Source organism: Peromyscus maniculatus, chromosome 9, assembly GCF_049852395.1.
Source record: "Peromyscus maniculatus bairdii isolate BWxNUB_F1_BW_parent chromosome 9, HU_Pman_BW_mat_3.1, whole genome shotgun sequence".
NCBI lineage: Eukaryota > Metazoa > Chordata > Mammalia > Rodentia > Cricetidae > Peromyscus > Peromyscus maniculatus.
Genome location: NC_134860.1, coordinates 99434311 through 99455982, shown reverse-complemented (window position 1 = coordinate 99455982; position 21672 = coordinate 99434311). Strand labels below are relative to the sequence as shown.

Here is a 21672-nt window from a genome sequence, read left to right as displayed (position 1 = left end):
TGGCTTTAGTCTGCTTTTTAGATGGTAACATTATAAAAATCATACGGATCACGTTTAAGAATATTAGTGTACACTTGGATTTATAAGGATAGGTTGACGTTCTCCGTCCGCGTCTCTCCAGTGGCACTGGCGCTGTTTGCCTGGGTTACTATGCCCGTTTGCTCGCTGGTTTCTGAGGCAACAACACTAAGCTTGTTAGAAGACCGAGTGATGACTTTAAATCTTCCACCAGGTTTAGGAGAGACTCGAAAAAGGCAGATGTGCCTGAGAAATGAAGGCTGAAGTCTTCAATCACTATTCTCACCCAGAACTGGGGCTCAGAATGCCAGAAATTATACCAGGCAATTTCCCCGGAACTTTGACTGTTTCATTAGCCTAAACTTTCCAGAAGCAAACAAACAATAACCAATAAACATTTTCAATGTTTGTTCTTTTAAATACTTGATAGCCAGGTTCTACTTTTAAAAAAGAAAAAAAAAAGCAAGAAAAAAAAAACTCTCAACAGAAACACATTGATAGAAAACTACATTTCCTACGTTCAATTTTGCTTTTTTTTTTTATTTTCTCATCGTATGCAGGTAAAATTGGAAAGAGTAGGCATCATACTTCAGTTAATATAATCAAGCTTTTTCTACTTTGATGAGACAAAGTGGCGTGGCCCAGAGGAGAATTCAGCCGGTTCTCAGTGGACAACATGGCTTGCAATTCACACTTGAGCTCAGTCAAGATCATGAACTCATTCCATGAGGAAAGAGAACATAAGTCCTCCCAAATCCTTTCCCATACCAGCTTCTGACCTCATCTGCCATCTCTCTGTGACTGAAATGACACTTCACAAAACTGGGAGGGAAGGGGGCAATGCTAAAAATAAGCCACTAAGTAATGCAAAGGCTTGGGTTTGAATGTGCTGCTAATGGCGTCATCTGAATTTGTGAAATATTTCTGCCTTAAAATGGGGGAAGTTAAGCTGTTTAGAGAAATCAATTAAAATTAAAATCTTGACATTTTCAGGAAATACAGTAAAAAAATGAATTTCTTCAAAGTTGACTTAAAAAAAAAACCTCCCATGTAACATGGTGGAAACAAACAGAATCCTCTCATTCTAGCTTTGGCATTTTAACAAAATTAAGTCTATCAAGCCAATTGAACAGAAATTATTTGTTGATTATTTATTTAAGGGGTGGGAGAGAATATGTGCTGTTCTTATAAAGCATCAAAATCCAGTTCTTAGCACCCACACGTGGCTCATGACCCCCTGAAGTGCAGCTCCACACCTTGGCTTCTGTGGGCATCCACACTAACATGCACATACCTACACCTGTACACAGAATTAAAAATAAAAATATTTAAAAAAAAAAACATGCATCTAGTCAAGATCTATTCCCAGTAAAAAGAAGGGCCGAGTCCCAAATGCCCTACATTCAGAAAAATAAAGACTTGCAGCTGATAAGCACAATCTAAGTAGCCAGAAGTGACTTTCTCCCCCTAAGGCACATGCAGGACAAAAAAAAAAGGTGGCTAAATCATTTGAATGCTCACAATCACATATTAGCGTTTATTGAGCATGTACTAAATCCCAGTCCCTGCACGCATCCCTGCTGATTTCCTCTAACCAGCCCAACACTCTCAGGAGGCAGGGTGCCTCCCCTGCTGTAGCACTTTCTAGATTTCAGGCGAACAACAGTTACCTGGGTCATCGTGGTCCAGTTCCAGAGTTTAGCACACAACATGATGCAGAGCAAGCCAAGAATTACCATTTGCCATGGCATTAAAAGCTTACAGGGACTCCAATCCATCACAAGGAAGAAACGCGACCTGGCTGAGGTCATTTGCCACCAAAATACAGAGAGCAGGAATTAGCCCAATTCAGAAGACACCAAAATCATCCAAGATGCTTGGACCGAAACTCAACCAGAGGTTTGGTGGAAACAGTTCAAATAAACATCTAGGGAATGGTCAGTTTTCTTAGTGTTCACAGTCTCCAAAATTCTGTCACAGTCAGCACGATGGGGAGGGGGGACACCTGGTCTTCAATGCGGCAGACTGGCAGATGGACCCAGAGAGGTCTTCCTTACCAGTCTGCTAGCAGCTTTGAAATGAGGCTTCCTGTAATTGTTGGTAAAGCGTTTTCCTAAAGTAACACTAGTGACTCGTCATAAGAAATTACCGTCACCACGAGTGTCTGCTTTTCAAACTCTATCTCCTTGCCTTTAAGTTTTACAGGGAAGTTCACATCCCACAGTCTGGGATGTGACCCCAATCTTCCACCCCAAAACTCTTTAGTGTATAATTTAGATTTCGCAAGATAGAGAACGGTGCATGATGATAATATAAACATCTAATGTTCCATGCAAATACACAAATGCAAATATGTAATTGTATACAAATATGTAATTGTATATGTAGTTGTAAATATGTATTATTTATACAACTATCGAAGAATTTACTGAAACTTCCACCAACTACTTTGAAAGACTCATGGTCCAAAGTTCCCACTTTGCTTTGTTTCCTCTTTGTGAGTGAGTGATAAACGCACCCCTTTTTGATGCTGTACAGGTTTCAAAAAGTGTTGAATATAGCATATCCTTATCCTGCGGTGATAGGTCACAGGCAATTGAGACCAGAAGTTCAATGACTGCTTTGCCAGATCAGCCTTGAGTGTGTGGTGAGAACAAAGAGAGGAAGACAGGACAATGGAGAAACGAGCTTCTCCCCACCTGCGGAGCATGACTTTGAAGTACCCAGGAAGTGACTGTAATTAAAATCCAATTTCCAAATCAATGTTTACACTAGGTTCCAGAAGATAAAAGGAATAATATATGCTCCTTGTTTTAAATAGTTTTGTGATTTGGCCAAAGTTTATATGTAGATGAATAAGAACTTTGAAAACCCAAATGGAAAAATCTGTGTCCCCTCCAGTTAGAAGAGTTCCTTGATTAAAAAGCTCAAGTGATTGTGCGTTCTTATCTTTTCTCTCTTTGCCAGGTGTCAGGAGGGCAGGGTCTCAGATAGCTCAGGCTAGCCCTGTTCTCACTGTGTAGCTGAAGATGATCTTAAATTTCTGATCCTTCTACCTCTACCTTCCACATACTGGGGTTACAGGCATACCCAGTGCATCCCCTGTCTTCACCTGCCTGGAATTATAGGCATACACAATCACACTCAGTTTATGGAGATTCGAACTTAGAATTTTGTGATTGTTGAACAAGCACTCTCCATCCACTGATTTACATCCCAGCCTCCCATGGGTTTATCTTGACACAATGTATTCCAACTATAAATTCATGGGACTATCTGTCAAATGGTCAAGCCAATCCCACCGAATTTGTGGATTGTAGGTACCTGTCAGTAAATTCTGTATCAATCTTTTGCTATAATAAACAAGTAAATTACTCTTCTAAAACAAAACATACTGTTGCCCTCACACAGATGATTGGTTAAAACAGGCCAGAACATAACAAGCAACTCAGAGAAAAACAAGACTTAATGCTGGTAGCTCACACTGTCAAAATCAGCAGAGGGACTGGAGCGTGGGCTCAACACTTGTTGCTCTTGCAGACAACCTGGATTTGGTTGCTAACACTCACAAGGGAAGTTCACAGCCATCTATAATTCCAATTTCAGGGGTTCCAGGACCTCCTTCTGAACTCCATGGGCACCAGGCACATGCGGTTCAGAGACATACATGCAAGCAAAACATTCATTCACACAAAGTACATCTAAAAGAAATGGATATCTAAACAAACAGCTGGGAGACTACAGATGTGCTTGGGCATGTAATTTTTAAAGAGGGACTCATTGAGCAGAGGCGGCCATACAGATAATGATTTGAGATACAGATGAATGTCTTTCAGAGAGATACCCGTGTCCTTGGGCCCTCTTTTGAAACGCCTGCTATCTGATGGGGGAAGCAATGAACTGCCGGACTCCCAGGGGCTGACTCATGTCAGCCACTAATCAGCTCAGCCACAGAGGGAAACGCTTTGAAGCATGAACACAGGTGAGGCTGCTTGTGAAGATTAAGACCCTGGCCAGACTGGAGTGTGAAATCGCAGCCAGTAGGCCAAAGCAGAATCAGGCAGAATCATTTTCAGATTTGAAGTAGAGAAAGCTAAGGAAGAGCTGACACCCAGAAGCCTTTGATTCTGGGAAGTAGATTAAGAACTAGATATGGTGGAAAACAGAGATAAATAAAAGCTGCATTCTGCTCGGACTTAACCTCAGACCTGCCTTATGTTCCCCAACCATTGGCAGAGGCAAGGACTCTTAGATGCTCAGACTTTGCAAGGGAAGACCATGCACCAGCTTCACCTACTGGCCTCCACTGGGTCCTCAGAACCCCCAGAGGAACTAATGTCCCCCTCCCAGGAAGTTCCTGTCCCCAAAGAACGGTGCAAGGAGACGCAGATGAACACAGCACAACTAACTTCCTTTCTGCCCTCTCTTCGGAGAATCAATAGGAAGAGGACATTTAAAATAGTAACACAGTGACAGGTGGAAGTCACCACGCTCAAGTGACAGATCCAAGTTTGGGTAGTGCTAAACTTACTTTAAATAAATAAATAAAGATGAAGATGGTGAGATGCTCATTTAAAAGACAAACTCTCAATAAAAGATCTGAAACCAGGCTTACATTTAAAAAAATAATAATAATAAGGGCTGGATAAATGGCTCAATGATTAAAAGCACTCACTGCTCCCCCAGAGGACTCAAGCTTGGTTCCCAGCACTCATGTGAGAAGGCTCACAACCAGCTGCCTGTAACTCCAGCTCTAGGGTATGTGTCCAACACCCTCATCTGGGTTCTGAGAGCACCCACAGTTGACATATACTCAGAGACATAAACACTTAAAAAAAAACAAGCATAATAATAATCTTAATATAGAAAGTACTCAAAATGAATTCTTTTTACCTACATGAAAAAACTACAGATAAACACATACACGTACAAACACACTCAGGCTCCATTTGACAGACTTCCAAACACAGTCCCAGGCGGGAACCTGGCTTCTGAAGCCAGAGACTGGCACACCTGAAATGTCATTTTGAGCTTTCCATTATTTTCACAATGGAACAATATTAACACTAATTTTACTTCTAATCATTCTTCCTTTGGCAGCTAGCAAGTGCTTAAAAATGGGGGAAAAAAATCTTGATTTCTGTACCCTTAAAGTAATACATAAGAAAAACCCAGAGAACAGCATTATTTAAAGTTATATTTTATACTTAAAGTGTTATTAACCTAAGAAATGCGGCACTAAGCCCATAGTAGAAAATAATTTCTTTTCGTGACAGAAATATTGTGTTCAAAAGCACTGTCATTCTGTAATTATGTTATGAACAGAATGCATCTGAAGAAGTGTTAAAATCTCGATTGGAATGTGGAGGGGGTGGAGGGAACAAACATGTTTACAGTCTGTTCAAATCTGCAGCTTCAAATGTTTGAGAGAAATTGTTTGGAATGGGCTGGGGAGACGGCTCAGTAGGCAAATCGTGAGGACCTGAGTTGGGATCCCGAGCATGCCCTCAGAAGCCCAGTGTAGGACCCGAGTTAGGATACTGAGCATGCCCTCAGGAGACAGGCGCAGGGCCCGAGTTAGAATCCCAAGCATGCCCTCAGAAGCCCAGTGTAGGACCCGAGTTAGGATCCCGAGCATGCCCTCAGAAGCCCAGTGTAGGACCCGAGTTAGGATCCCGAGCATGCCCTCAGGAGCCCAGCGCAGGGCCACATGCCTGTAACTGAAGCACTCGGTGTGGAGATGGGCAGAGGCTGGGGCCTCGATGGCCACCCAGTCTAACCTACTTGGCAAGTTTCAGGGCAGTAGAAGACCCTGTCTCAAAAACGCAAGTGAGAACTGATAGGATACACCAATATCAACCTCTGGGCTCCACATGTGCACACATGGGTGAGTGTACCTGCGTACACACAGGCATACACTACACACACACACACACACACACACACACTGCACACATACACACATGCACTCACACGAAGAAAAAGTTGTTCTAAGCAATGTTTTAAATATGCTTTAGCTTATAAATCAGAAATTGTTAAACATATACTGTTAAAACTTTTAAATGTTCAGCCTGACCTTGCCACCAACTCCAAGTCCTATAAGACAAATCTAGGACTTCTCTGGTGAGTTAATTTCTAATAGAATCAGTCACTCTGTGCCTCTCTTTCTGACCAGATATCATGACAAAGACCTTGGCCCTTGCTGTGGGGAGTTCCCAGTGTGCTGTAGTATGCCTCTGTGGTCACTGGGTAGGGGGTGCCTCATCACTCATTCCCCATGGATTATGTATGTTCAGTTCAGTGTGGATACTCAGTAAACTGGTTAAAATGTTAAAATGATATGAGCTAAGTTTCATGGTCACATATTGGGTTCGTTCTCCACCTGTCATTCATGGAAACTGAATCCTAAGTTTATTTATTAACCCTTTCGAAGAAAAACTATAAATGGATCCTACTGATTTATTAATAAGACCCAATACCAAAATGAATAGAATCATGCAAATGTACTTGAAAAACTCCAAACTAGTTCTCCCTACAAAGCAAAATACCCGAAGAAACTAGATCATATGTGACGGTGTACAATTACGGAGGCAGAAAGAGTATTCTAGTTCTGTTTCATTGGTGGACATTTATGGCGAATTGAATTTGAAGTCACAAATTACTAGAAACAATGGACCAGGATGTGGATACCTGCAGTCAGTCACTGCCACCAGCTCTTTAACTGCTTCTGTTCTCTCTGCTCACTTTCAAACACTCAATTCTCCCACACTCAATGTGCCCAGTGTACATGTTTCCTCCACCCACCAACAAAAAACGCCTCCTGCTCCACAACACAGAGTATATTAACTGCTCCTCTTTTCTCTTGGTATACCATGGCTACCTTGCATGAGAAGCCAAGGCCAGCAGAGGTCTGTAAGCAATTAGATGTGGCCTGAATGGTTCAATAATGGCAGCACACTTAAAATAATCAAATGGCTTACTACAGTTTTGCTAAATTGAATGTCTACAGATGAGCACAACAATCTCAAGAATACTACACACATTCACACTCTCAGACAAATCACAATGAGCCTTGCCATTGAAATAAACATACTATCACAGAAATGCAGTTATTCAATGACAGTAAACATGAAGTGACATCATAGTAGTGTCACAAGTCTGTCCGGTCAGAGTCTTTCATTTCCCTGTGGCTATTTTACTGGCAAAGAGGGACTTCTATGTCTACATCGGAATTTCTGAACCCCAGCAGTATTCCTGCTGGAATAGGAAAACCCTCCCTCACGGAGTCTGTCCTATGGGCTACAGGGCACTGAGTACCACCGTGACCTACTCAATAGGTGCCTGTAGCACCCCACACCAACTATGACAATCAAAAATGGCTCCACACATTGCCAAATGTCCCCAGGGGGGGATAACTGCCTCCACAAGAGAACCACTGATCTAATCGATGCCAAGTCCTTTAATTTACAATAATGATAGGACAAGAGTTGACCTACAGGAATCTGCACGTTACATAACAACCAAAACTAACAGCCACACTTCTCTTTATTTGCCTTTCTTTAAACCTGCTTCCTTTAACGAAAAGTTCCTTCTCAAAGCACAAGGGAAGTCATTTGCCAGTGATCTTCAATCTTTTCCGGGAGGGCCTGAGCCTCCCACTACAGTAGACCCAGAGCTCACCCTTGATGGCCCGGCAAGACACAAGCATGGAAAGTTCTCCAGCAGATTCAGAGCTGCGGCTAGAGCTCTCACCCTGACCGAGGCACACCTTGCAATGACAGACAGGCTTGTGGTTTCCACTCCAACAGGTTTTCTGCCAGCCTCGCACAAGCCCAGTTTCACTTTGTCAGTAAGTAAATTTCACTGAAGGCTGAGCCCAGAAACTAATTTCTTGTCAACCTTTTAGACCCAACCACTCCTGAAAGCGGCTCTGGGCAAGCCCTACATGCAACACCCTTGAAATTAGGGGCCAACAAACATGTTTCGCCTAGTTCTCACGCATAGGCTGCCGAGGTTCAAAGCCATATGATTGTAGAGGGGAATTCGCTTGGCCTTAATACGCATCACCAGCTTAAGGGAAAGAACAGTTTGAAGGCTAAAGTTTCTTTGCCCAGATAGGTCTTAGGAAAGGAAATTAAACAAATGCACTTTTGAATGGAAGTTAAAAGGACCTTGTATATGGCAGAAATAAGCATTTTCAGTAGCAAAACTTGGGATTTGAGCTTTGTTTCAACTCAACAGAAATGGACAGACTCCCCTTCCAGGTACATATCACTGCTGTGGAGTTGGGAAAACATGCTAGAGAGAGGTGAGTCGGTGCGGGACAGTTTGTTCCTCTGAAATATTTGCTGTCCGATTTTAAAGCATCCCCTGCTGCTTGGGATTTTAGGTTAGACTGCTAGGAGACAATGCGGACTATTGGAAATACCTGTGGCATTGTGGTTTCTTCATGAAACAATGGCCCTGTTTAAGATTCGATAGTTGATTTTACTAATGACTAAAGCTTCAATACTGAGCATTAAGTGCATAACCTTTATCTAAAGCATAGACGCAGTTTTCCATTTTCACTATTTCTACAGATAGAACAAAAGCATTTCCTCACTTGGAAAAATGTTAATTAAGTTCAAGAGCCGGATAAGGAGGTAAGCATTATTTCAAAATTATATAACTTCCATGTCACATTCTCCTGGTGGCACAATTGTATTAGTGATTTCCTGGATGCAGATTAGACGTGTAGGAAAAAAATATATCTTGTCACAGCTTAAAACCACGTTCCTGAAACCATTCACTCACACATGAGCACTACTGCCCACATAAACTCCAACAGAGTAGCCGCAGATGTGTGTTCACATCCACTTTTACCTTCTCATCCAAAGTATTAAAACAGTGGGAAAAGGTTCATTATTTTAAAAGCAACCACAATCAATGAGGTCTTTGGTCCTAGGCAGGTAGTCCTTCCAAATATTGACAAGTGGCTTTTCCCAGTTGTTTCTTGTCATTTTTCTGTTAACAATCACGTCCTGTTTCCAACTACCTAAAAACTACTTCAAACTAATTATTTTTTTACCTTAAATTATAGTAATAGCTTCTAAATTCACCCCATAATTATAATGAAAATCCTCACCATTAGCAACCAAACACGATCATGCTGGAAAATACTACACTACAAACCGCCACTCTGGTCAGTACAGAGATTTACAACAAGATCACGACACAGTATCAGTTACAGCTGGCTTCACCCTCTCGGTCCCCAAGCCATTTTTTAAAGAGTCTATTTTGGAATGAGACAGAGAGAGGAGAGATCGTTCTGTAATCGCAAAAATCTCTCCGCAATTATTTTCAATTAAGCTGCAAGCCTCCAGTTTTAAAATATATACCTATTTATTACATTTATCTGTGACACATTATACACGTAAAACACACTAGTGAAACTTACTTGACAGTGACTCGATTTGATAAATCCTGTAGATCCCCGGGATGAAAAAGCTGGGCTTCTTTCAATCCAATCTGTTCACAAGCTTTCAAAAAAACGTTTATGTTATCCTGTGAAAAGAATTGGAAAGTGATTGTTTAGCTGAGCTTGCTCTCAGACAAAGGTTACCAATTTTTATGATACAACTTCCCAGCTTCAAAGTCCAATTATAGTCAGCCAAAGAGGCGGTGGCAAGAACAGCGCATAAGTGTATTTGAGAGGAAAAAAAAAAGTCCGTGGACACGTATAGCCTTTCAGTCTTCCAGAGCATAAAAAGTGGTGTGTCTCATGGCCGAGCATACACTGTTTCTGTGATCTTTGTGACTGGCACGTTAAACATTACCTGTTATAGGACAAGCGCCTAGCCAGTGAGCAGTAATCTACACTTTGATGTCAGCTCGGCTCTGCAAACAAACGCCCTCTTCCCAGCTTCGCACGGCAAGCTTCACCTCTTTAAAAATAACTCCAGCTACTGACATTCACCCACCCAGAAACTGTTGGCAGGGAAGAACTAAGAGGAGGAACGTTCTGTTTCTATGATTACAAATTACAGAACGGCTGTGGAATACCACACCTGGAATCTGGGTTTGGTTGCTGAGCCAGCTCGTGACAGGCACAGAGACCATGCTATAGGGCCCAGGAGAAGCCTGGTGCTTATTGGCTGAACCGTACCATTGGGGAGTGGCATATTACTCATTCCCTGCACCTGTCTGAAGAGCTGCCTCCAAAAAAAAAACTGAAAACCTATCCCCCACCTCCAAGCCTGCTCTCCTATCTAATTTCAAAACCCCAATCCCTGGTTCACAAACCAATGCTTGCCATTATGCTAAGCTGCTGCGAGACCGCGATATATTCTATTTTCAGAGCTCCGCATCGCAACCACACATACTGGTTACTAGGATTAGCTTTGGCATCACCCTTTACTGCTCTTAAAAGAGAAAAGTACTTTGTGTGGCTGAGTTCCTGGTGACTCCATGTGGACTCTTTACTTTTGCTTTGCTGGGGTTGTGGGCAGGGGAATGTCTTGCTTGCATGCTAGCACACGCTTGTCCACTTAGGTTGACTGGTAACACCGCCTCTGTGGTGTGGGCCTCCCTGCAGCCACACCCACCTCCTTCCCTCCACAGACCAGAAGACAATCTGCCGCTTGGAGAAGGCAGAACTTCCTACTAGGCACAGGCAGCAAAGCCGGGATAATTGAGAAGATCAGGGAAAAATAAAAAGAGGAGAGCAGGCCACCTCAGCCACTTAGGTTCCTCGGAGGGTAAGGGGACTTCAGAAAAGTGCAAGAGAAAGTGTGACCAGAGAAAGGCAGCGCTGCCTGCCAAGGAAGGGAGGGACACCAACAATCAACAACAACAACAAACTATTTGTGCATGTGGGAGGTTGTTCCAGGATGTCTCAGCAAAAGGCAGTGTGACTAGGACGATTAGGAACTGAAATGTGTTGTATCATTTGAAATAAGTTGGCCCTAAAGATTTCAGAAATTTCTAAGTAAAAAAAAAAAAATGAGCCACCTAACCAGATCACTTAATTTTAAATTCACTTTATGTAGGAAAGGGGGTAATAGAATGGAGAGAAACTGAGGAAGACACCCAAAATTGACCCCTGACCTCCATATACATGTGTTCACATATATACACATACATGCATACATGAACATGTACAACCATGTACACACACACACACACACACACACACACACACAGGTATAACTTACTACCAAAATTCTATAGGAACACAATGATAATTTCACTGTTAAGCTTACAGTTTCTAAATGCTATACTATCTGTAATTATTTGAAAACACAAGCTGACCATTTTAATAATGTCTACTCTCAGAAGAGCAGACAACAAAAGTGAATCATTAGGCGAAGATCCCACACCCAACAGGAAGCAAATCTCACATAAAAGGGGAAAAATAAACTGTTAAGCATCTTGATTTCTGCCTAACTTGGCTCTGAATGCTTAAAGTCACATGAACTATCAGCTGAGAATATAGGACTGTAGAAGAAATGCTTGCCTAGCAGACACAAGGCCCCAGCAGGGTGCCTGGAACCACAGATAGATAAATAATAAAGTACCGAAACGAAATCAAACATAGAATAATCTTACGGAACTGAATAAAAACATCCAGCATATTTTACAAAAAACATAATGGTACTCACCTGGTGAACAAAATGCACAAGCAGGTAAAGGAGAGGCCACAGATTCCTCAAAACCCATCTAAGTATTTAGAGAGAAACCACTTCAAAACGAAAGTGGCCATACTCCATCAGGAACAAAGTTCAAGGAAAAACCCAAGTGTTGCGATTACATCCTACTCTTGAGTAAAAGCCTTTTTACCAGCCACAAAGCAGAATGCTGTTTTAAAAAGCTTAGTGGTACTCGGTTTTAAAGCAGGAAAAGCGTCTATATAAATTCACACATGGCCTATGCACTGGGAATGGGTCCTACTCCAATCAGAATTGTAACCTACATCATCGCATCTTGGACCGGAGCCCACTGGTAATTTATTTCCTGCAGTTTCAAAGGATCCAGGCAGAGCATTGCCTCAGGGGATATACAAAATTATAAAATAAAATTTTCATGTCTGTTCCAACATCAAGCAGCCACACCCAGCTCAGCATAATAAAAAGAAAGCATTTAGCCTTCACTGGATGGAATTATTTTCACTTGAAACTACCAAAAAAGGAGTGGGGGGGGGGAATAAAACAATAATAACAACAAAGCACAAATGGAAATCAACATCGTCTAATTGGCCTGGGAGCCAGGACTGGCTTTAGAAAGATTAGTTATGCTTTCTGGCCCCATGTTTCTTATCCATGCAGTGAGTGGCATACAGATCTGCAACCCATTACAAAGGGCGGGCAATTCTCTCCACAAGAAGAGCGGTGCCCAAACCCCCAATCTCTCAAATATTCCATAGTCCAATCGTTAGAAAAGACTTCCTGTCAAAATGAGCCTGCTTTAAACACACACCGATGATGATCCATACATCTTCAGTGCCAGCGGTAACTTCTCAAAACAAACCAAAATAATAATAATAATAATAATAAATAATGATAAGCTCTAATATATCTAAGTAGCTCCTTCTCATTTACAGTGTTTGTATGAGGACGAAGGAAGGAAAACACTACAGAAAAAGTCATCTTGAGATTTTCATACTCTCTCCAGCCCCCTCTCCACCTCTGATTAATCATCAGGAAAAGTGGTACTAAGACGCTAGGATAAAAATGCCAGAAAGAGCTACAAAAGTTCTCCAGTTTGTATCAGTTGATTGCAGGACTTTTAATAGTTATACAATGCTGCGAAATAAAAGATCCTAAGACAGTGGCTTCTGGTAATTTTGTAGAGCCTGGAATGTGGGATAGCCTGGACTAGGTGGTTCTGACATGGAGGACCCCTCCTCCAGCTATAACTGAGAAGTCAGCCCAGTCTGCAGTCATCTAAAGGCTTTCCTGGTTTTCGGTTGTTCACAAGATGACTCACTCATGTGGTGGGCAAATAGATGATTCCACAGGACTGCCCGATAGAGCAGTGATGTGAGAGGAGCAAGCGGAAGCTGCACTTCCTGGCTTTTAAAGTCTTGTCCCATCATTTCTATAAGATTCAACAGTTACAGAGACCAGCCCTGTTCAGTCAAGACTACACAAGGACATCAACAACATATGAGGATCATCAGGCCACGCTAGAACATTGGCTCCAATACTTCATTGTCTGGACACTAGTGAGTTACACTACACTCATGTGAAAAAATTCACACTCTCTCCCAAGGCCTCAGAAATTCTGTTTATTAACGTATTTGTTTAGTATATGTATTTGTGTGTGTTGTGTGTGTGTGCGCGCGTGTGTGTGTGTGTGTGTGTGTGTGTGTGTGTGTGTGTGTGTATGCGCACGCGCGTGCGTGCATGCGTGCGTGCGTGTGTGTGTGTGTGTGTGTGTGTGTGTGTGTGTGTGTGTATGTGTGTGATGTTTATATGCTAGTATGGATGCACGCATGCCACAGCACACATGTAGAGGCCAGAGAACAACTTTCAGGGGGCGAAATTCTCATTCTACCATGGGTTCTAAGAACCGAACTCAGGTTGCCAGGTTTGTGTGGCAGATGCCTTTACCCACTGTCTTAAGTTAGAGTTGCTATTGCTGTGATGAAACTCTAAGACCACAGAAAGTCGGGGAGGGAGGAATTTGTTTGGCTTACATTCCCATGTTGTAGTCCATCGATGAAGGAAGTCAGGACAAGAACTCAAACAAGGTGGGAACCTGGAGGCAGCGACTGAAGCAGAGGCCTTGGGGGGGAGCGGGGGGGGGGGGGGGCTCTGCTTATTGGCTTGCTCCTCATGGCTTGCTCAGTCTGCTTTCTTTATTAGACCCAGGGTTGACACCACCCACAGTGGGTTACCCCACCACTATCAACACCGTCAATCACTAAGAAAATTTCCACAGGCTTTCCTATAACCCAATTTTATGGAGGCATCTTCTTAATCGAGGTTCCCTCCTCTCAGATGACTTTAGCTTGTGTCTAGTTAACATAAAACTATCCAGCACACACACTGAGCCATCTCACTGGACCGTAACCCCCAAATTCTTATCGCTTATCAAAGTGAGATCAAAATGTGGAATATCATCCAAGTCAGCTCCAGGTGTGCATGAGGTTGGGCAAGTTCCATCCTGAAGTGGAGCTGTTCCACACGGCTCCTCTCAACCCAACTGCCTCTGAATGAAAAGGAAGTTACCACTCTTCTTGTCCTGAAAGCCTGCTTTAAATACATGTAATACCTACACTTTCAGGGCCAAAGGTGACATCTCAAAAACAAACAAAAAAAAAAATGATAACCCCTTATGGTATCTAGATGGCTCCTTTTTGTTTACAGTGTTGCTATGGGGATAAATAAAGGCAAACACAACAGAAGAGTAGGAGGCTTGAGTTGATGGGGAAACGCAGGAACCACAAGCACTCTCCAGGTCAAAGTGTGGAGAAAGTAAAGGCACAGAAGAGCCACCTGTCCCCAGAAATGCGGGATGTTTCTCTGTTAGGACCCAAAGTCAGGAACCGTCCTCACAGTTTCTGGCTCCTGCCCTCTGGAGTCTTCCCGTCACCTTAAACATCCTCTTCCTTTTTCCTTGCAAAGCAGCCTATTGGGAGCAGCTGTGTGGGTCTCAGTCGGTTTCCCATTTTGCCTGTAGACATTTGGGGGTAATTAAAGAGTCTGGGGCTTTTCGTGAAGGCTGGCCATGCTTCCATAAACACCCTTCTCTCTCAGGTAAGGCAGCGCTGCTTCGAAGCTGACTAGGCTTCACTGCCTTTGCAGACAGCCACTCCCATGGACATCAAGAAAAGCCTTCTCTACTTCAGTCTCCTCAGAGGACCGAGGGATGATACCCTGCCGCACCTTAGACACCCGGCTGCTGGCCTGGACAGTTCTAGGCACTGTCTTACACCTTTCTAGGAACTCAAAGGATTTTATAGCCACACCCTCAACTTCATCATTAGCCCTGTTTTCCTGCCAATGATCTGAATTTAACCTAGGCCTGCAAACTATTTCTCAATTCTAGCAACATTGACTGACTCAAGATTCTGGACTGTTGTCAACACCAGTGATGCCTGTGTGCATGGTGTTTCTAACTCCATTCTTCCCCTTCTCTCTCCTGAGGTTTTGCTCTAATCAGAAAGCAGATTCTAGACTGGACTTCAGCACTCTGGAATTCTCACTACAAAAGTGAAAACTCTGTACTTGACCACTTAGCTGACTGTATAATTCCTCGGTACACTGGAGTGACTTATCAGAAGGGGAGAATCACCCTGGAAGTTGGCTATCATGATAGTTTCACAATAAGGGACATAGAATATCACTAATTTGGAACTCAAAGATATATAGAGATACTGAACTTCAGATGACCTAGTCAGGATATCTAGCTAGTAATAAATCAATTTCAGAGCCCATGAGAAATAGTTGATCTCAAAGCATAATTTAAGGAGAGCTGGAGAGATGGCGCAGAGGTTAAGAGCCCTAGCTGCTCTTTCAGAGGACCTGAGTATGGTTCTCAGAACCAACATGGCAGCTCACAACCATCTGTAACTCTAGTTTCAGTGATCTGATGCCTACCTCTGACTTTCTGAGGGCATTGCACATAGAGCATGCATAAACACACATGCTAGCAAAATGCCTTTACACATAAAAAACAAATAAATCTGAGAAATAAGAGCTGCTCAAAAAATATGGTTTAAGAAGTCAGGCACGTACTGGCCATAGTTCAACTCAATGTTGTAGATGAGCCTTCTTGGTAAAGGAAGACCACAAGCTGGAGATTAACCTGGGCTACACAGTGATCTCCCGTCTCCAAAGGGAAAATGGAAAATGAAAGAACACTAGGGTGTATCTCAGTAGTAGAGCATTTGGACCACACTACAAGGCCCTGCATTGGAGTTCCAGAACAGGAAATAAAAAAGGGAGGGAGGGAGGGAGGGGGAGAGGGAGAGAGGAGGGAGGGAAGGGAGGGAGAGAGGGAGAGAGGCAGGGAGGGAGGGAGGGAGGGAGGGAGGGAGAGAGGGAGGGGAAAGAAAATATAGATTCCCAATCAACTACAGTATCTTTAAAGGGCAGTTAAAGAAAGTCAAGAAAGAAAATCTAGCACCCAGAGAAACAAGACGAAAAGAAAGTATTATGAAACATGAGGAAAGAGAAGAAGTTTCCAGAAGGGAGAGCAGGGAGCTATAGTGAGCAACAATCAGGAATGCAGGGTACTCCAAGAATTTGACAATGAAATACCTTTAGTGACCATAAAGTCTGGGGACCAAGAAGTAAATGAAGGACAGAGAGACTGCACTTGACAAAGATTCCCCAAATCCGGAAGATCTGTCACTCACCTGACGGCCTTCTGGTCAAGTCACCTGCCCCTTCTTCTAAAGCTACCGCTGTACCCCACCCCTTAGGATGCTCACTCTCTGGAGGTGGGGGGAGGGTGGGCAGGAAACAGCTCTCACATCCAGCTATATCCAAATACAAATTGTGTCCCACCGCATCCCATTAATGTCCAGTTTTAAACAAGCATATGTCTTATATTTTTGGTTGTGAGCCTAGCCTTTAACGGCTGAGCTATCCCTCCAGCCCACAAGCATATGTCTTAATCATCTGGGCTCTGTCATCATTATAAATTCTGAGCACAGAGCATGAGAGCAGCATAACGCTGACAAACATTCAAACCCCAGGCCAGAGGTGAGGCAAGTCTTTGCTAAGGTCTCCACTTTTGAGCCTGTCAAACCAGTTGCCTTCTAGAAACATTTAAGGAGTAACATTCTTATATGACTTTAGCACATTTTCTTGTCCTTTTACTGGAGACAGACATCAATTGGGATGAATGTCAGGGCCCTAAATTAGCCACACCGGTTTTAGTAAGCTCTCATTCATCTACACAAGGACTCTCTCCTTTTGTGACTTCACTGTTTTCTTCCTCTGCCCAATACCACACCCACCTCCATGCCTTCCCCTCTGGAGCATATCCCTGAGAACCAAGGAGATGCTCAGCCAAGTCTACAAGCATGCACACTAATAGCCAAACTCTGAACAACACACAGATGCAGACACAGTTCACATGTCCACTAACTGACCCGTGGGTGCAGAAGATGCAATGTCAGCATTCAAGATGGTTGCTCACCCATAAAAAAAAGCCACAAAATACAAACATGCTCTACAGGTTAGGTGAACTTCCAAACCATAAAGCTAAGTGAGATAGGCCAGTACTCAAAGGTCATACACACGTGCCATTTAAATGAAGCATCCAAAATGGCTATACCCCTAGAGACAGAATGCAGGCTGGTAGTTGTCAGGGGCTGAAGAAGGAGACAAAGAGAGACTACTTAATGACCAAGAGGTTTTACTTTGAAGTCCTGAAATGCTCGGTGATGACGAGTTACTATAAATACTACTAAATGATTAACTTGGAAATTTATGCTACATGAATCTCTTCTCAACAAATTATTTCTAAGAGGTGCCCTCTCCAATGTGTTTAAAACTGTAATGTTCTTTTTAAAATGCTGTGTGTCTGGGGGAAAGCAATGTTGATAAAGTGCTCGCCATGTAAGTAGGAAGACCAGAGTCTGATCCCAAGGACCCACTTAACCATGCTGGACTTGGTGGTGCACACTGGTAGTTCAGCCACTGGAAAGCCTGGACCTTGATGACTGAGCAGTCCATCTGCTCAGGGAACAGAAGCCAATGAGAAAGCCTGTCTCAAAAATCAAGATGGACAGAGCCTGTGAGATGGTTCCCTGGCTACGGGCACTCACCATGCAAGACTGGTGACCTGAGTTTGATCCTTCAAACCCACTAAAAGAGGTAGGAGAGAACTGACTTCACAAAGCTGTCCTCTGGTATCCTCATGCATGCCACGGCATGTGCATACCCACACACATACATCATATAGGCACACATACAACTAATAATAAATTTTAAAGGTGAGTGGCTCCCAGGGGAACACTCAAGGTTGACCTCTGACCTGTACATGCACATGTACACATACAAATATTTATACAATTTAAAATGTTGCATATAGTCTAACTTACATGAATGATACTATGTTCCAGATTTATTTTCCATTACACATCAAATCATTCATTATCAAAAGTCTATATCCTCATTAAAACCACACCACCTAGGCTTGTATTGGCTCCTAAATCATTTTCATTATTACTTGAAGGATCAAAAATAACAAATCTTCAGTGATAAATATTAACTGTGTTGACTTCCAAAGGGCAGAGAGAATACACACATCACAGAATTCTCCACATCCCAGTTCCTCCTGAGTATAAAACTAGACATGCAAACAAATGTCTGGTCATTGCAGTCCGCCACTTGGACCCCTTTCTGTCAATATTTCCTGAGTAGATAAGGTCAAGACATGTCTGTCTGAAATAAGAGTTTTTATAGAGACAAGGCTAATAAAGGGATTCATCACAGATGACTAAGCTCAAAGTCCCAAGCAATTACGAAAGTGACTGAAGCTATGCTTAGGGATCTGCCTTAAGAGCAGCTCCTAGCAGCTCCAAAGCTCCTAGAAGATACGACCCAGAAGTCCTACTTCCCAATCAATCAAGACTCTTCTTGTGGCTTTAGAAGTAGCAGAAGGGGGCAAGCCTAACTGCAAACAAAACTTTTAAAATGCAGGAGAGTACATGACATGTATTACTTAGAGTATCTCACTTAGGCCCAGTGATTTAGAAATCCCAATTTCTTTCTTATTTTGATGCAGCCTTGAAGTCTCAAAATGTTCACAGTGATGTAGAGGTAGGCATCCTTTGAAGCAGAGGCATCCGACTGAATTCATCTGTTGACCAGACACCAGTTGACTGTTTGCAGACACCACTCACCAGCCGGTCCCATGCAAACACAGAGGAGCCATGCAGATAAAGTTGATACACAGTGAAGCAGAGAAACAGCAGCCTAGCTGCTTGCCATAAAGCAAGGTCACAAAACAGTGTCACTGCCTATGCCCAGGAGCCTGGTAGACACACAGAAACTTAGGGTTCATTCCAGACTTTCTCAAGCACAGCCCATGTTAGAGGAATATTCCCCAGAAGTCTTCAGTCTTGAGAGGCAAAGAGAGAAAAGCAATATCAAATAGAGCTCAGTGTTCTTCACTGTGCACTGAAATCCCAAGAGAGAGATGCTAGAGTCCATATTATACTATTCCCAAAAGTGTTGGAATTCTACTTTGATGGCATATAAACAGTGATCGAATTTCTTTTTAAGCAACCACTAAGTAGGGGGTGACTAAAATGTATTCAAATTTGTACTTTAACTATACAGATCCCATTAAGAAAGAAGTTGGGTAACAATTTGATCATCTGGTCCTGGCTGCTTTTGAGGAAATTTTGAAAGAGGATCTCACTTACCTTAAACTCACTAGTCAGCCCAGGCTGGTCTTGAACTCATGTCAGTTCTCCTGCCTCAGCTTTCTAAGTGCATCATGTTCAGCTATTCTTAGCTTTTTAATTTATTATGAGGTAAAAGCATCCTCAACCTTATAGCTTATTTTGCTTAGATGATAACAAATATAGTAAATGCAGTTATCAACAAATACATTCACATTTTAGGAACATCATGTATATGTAGATATTCATCAGTCCAGCTTTACATTTTACTTATGAGGAAAGAAAGCAGTTTGTCTTAACCCTTTTCTGTTAATGTGTTTGAGACAGGATCTCACTATATCGCCCAGATAGGACTCAAATTTAAGATCCTCCTGCCTCAACTTCCTGAGGCCTGGGGTTACCAGTGTACATCACTATACCCTGCTTCGTTTTGTCTTTTAAGTTCCCTTGGTTCTCAAAGAAAAGAGCTTGGTCATTGCTCAGAGCCAAGGAGCTGAGGGCAAGGGCAGCAGTTAAGTTTTGTGCCACAAGAGAACAGGAACAGAGACCAACCAGAGGGAAGAGGAACTGCCAAGAGACACGGAGGGACCAGGAGATTATCCACGGCTGCAGTGCCAGCAGTGTGGCAACTGAGTTTATGCCAGCACTGCTTGGCAGAGCAGGAGCAAAAAACCACCACAGTAAGAGCGGCGGAGCTAAGAGCTGGCAATTCAGGGCTGCAGAAAGCCAGGGGGAAAGGACTGAGTGCTCTGGTGAAGGCTGTTTGCCCACCTGTTTAATTAACCTGGGAGACACTGGGCTACCCAAAAGCAGTAACAAGCTTTGTCCAATCACAGAACGAGAAAGGGGAGAGTTTTGCACATTATTCAAATCACACTTTACATCAAAAGTGATGTCATTCTAAAACTCACCTGCTTCGTTAAAAAAAAAAAAAAAGGCTGAAATGCTAAAGGATTCTGTGCTCCACAGTACAGCATGTAGCTGCTTTCAAAAGTGCATCATAACAATGGGAAAAAAAAAAGAGCATTTTATGAAGCTAATTAAAGGAAGGGAAATTGCCTAGCAACACTTGAGAACCAGCTGGGCGGGAGCACTTCCTTGGGCTGGGACACTGCCCACCTCCACCCCATACACTCACAGAGCCCAGATCATCAGCCCTGACTCAAACTTTTCCAGTTCTGGGACTTACTGCTTCTCCAGGATCACTCCCTTTAGTCATTCCAAAGTCTTGGTGCTCCTAATGGTAAAACACTGCTCCAAAATCCACCTACTTAGTGCACAGTGAATCTTCTTTCTCCATTCCTAACGTAAGTCTTAGCTAACTGAACAGCAGTCCATCCTCCAAGACCCCATAAGCTCTCCCCAAGATCACATTATCGCTTTAAATGTCCCTTGTCCCCTGAGTGGCTTTTCAGTTTTTATATTATCCTAACTGGCCCTTCAACTGGCAACTTTCTTCCTCATACTGAGTTTTTACTTTTTGTCAGGTAGCATACTGAAGCATTTTACAAATATTATCCTACTCAAATACTCATAAAAAAAAAAAACTACAAAGTCTCATTGTCTGTATGTATAGAGGAAAAGTAGGCATCCAAGGTCACCAGTCCCATCCAAGGTCCTAAATTACCCTGTGTGGCTGGTCAAGTATGGTAGTGTAATTCAGAGAGATACACTTCACCCCTGTAATAGCTTCCTAATGCTGCAATAAGATTACTGCCACACAGCTCTGTTACCTCAGGTCCACAAGCCATCCATCCAGGTCAGTGGTTCTCAACCTTCCTAATGCTGGAACCCTTTAATACAATTCCTCATTGTGTGGTGACCCCCAACCATAAAATTATTTTCTCGGCTTCTTCTTAACTGTAATTTTGCTACTGTTATGAATTATAATGTACATATTGGATAGGCAAGATATCTGATATGTGACCCCTGTGAAAGGTTCATTCAGCCCCTAGCAGGTCACAACTCACAGGTTGAGAATCACTGATCTAAGTTCTCACTGGGCTGAAATCCAGGTGTCCACCAGTTAAGTTTCTGCATTAAGAGAAACTTTACATTCCCTTCTTCTAATGGCTGCCGACACCTTGACTCACTCTCCTGTCCTTCCATTTTCAAAATAAGTTGCCTCGCCAGGCAGTGGTGGCACACGCCTTTAATCCCAGCACTTGGGAGGCAGAGCCAGGTGGATCTTTGTGAGTTCAAGGCCAGCCTGGTCTACAGAGCAAGATTCAGGAAAGGCGCAAGCTACACAGAGAAAGCCTGTCTCAAAAAAAAAAAAAAAAAGTTGCTTCAGATGAGTTATCAGTGTC

The 21672-nt window shown here is 42.8% G+C and overlaps 1 protein-coding gene across 21 annotated transcripts in view; it reads right to left on the bottom strand.

Moving 5' to 3' along the window:
• The window catches only part of Lmo7 (LIM domain 7), a 210017-nt gene that overhangs the window by 88642 nt on the left and 99703 nt on the right, over window positions 1-21672 (bottom strand). For 20 of the 21 annotated variants that reach the window (XM_015996718.3, XM_076545474.1, XM_076545463.1 and 17 more), the window contains one exon: window positions 9455-9561. In XM_015996718.3, the coding sequence (XP_015852204.1) occupies window positions 9455-9561 (107 nt within the window). Of the gene's footprint in view, window positions 1-9454; window positions 9562-9833; window positions 10040-21672 lie in introns of those variants that run through there. The other variant, XM_076545472.1, reaches the window with a different exon arrangement.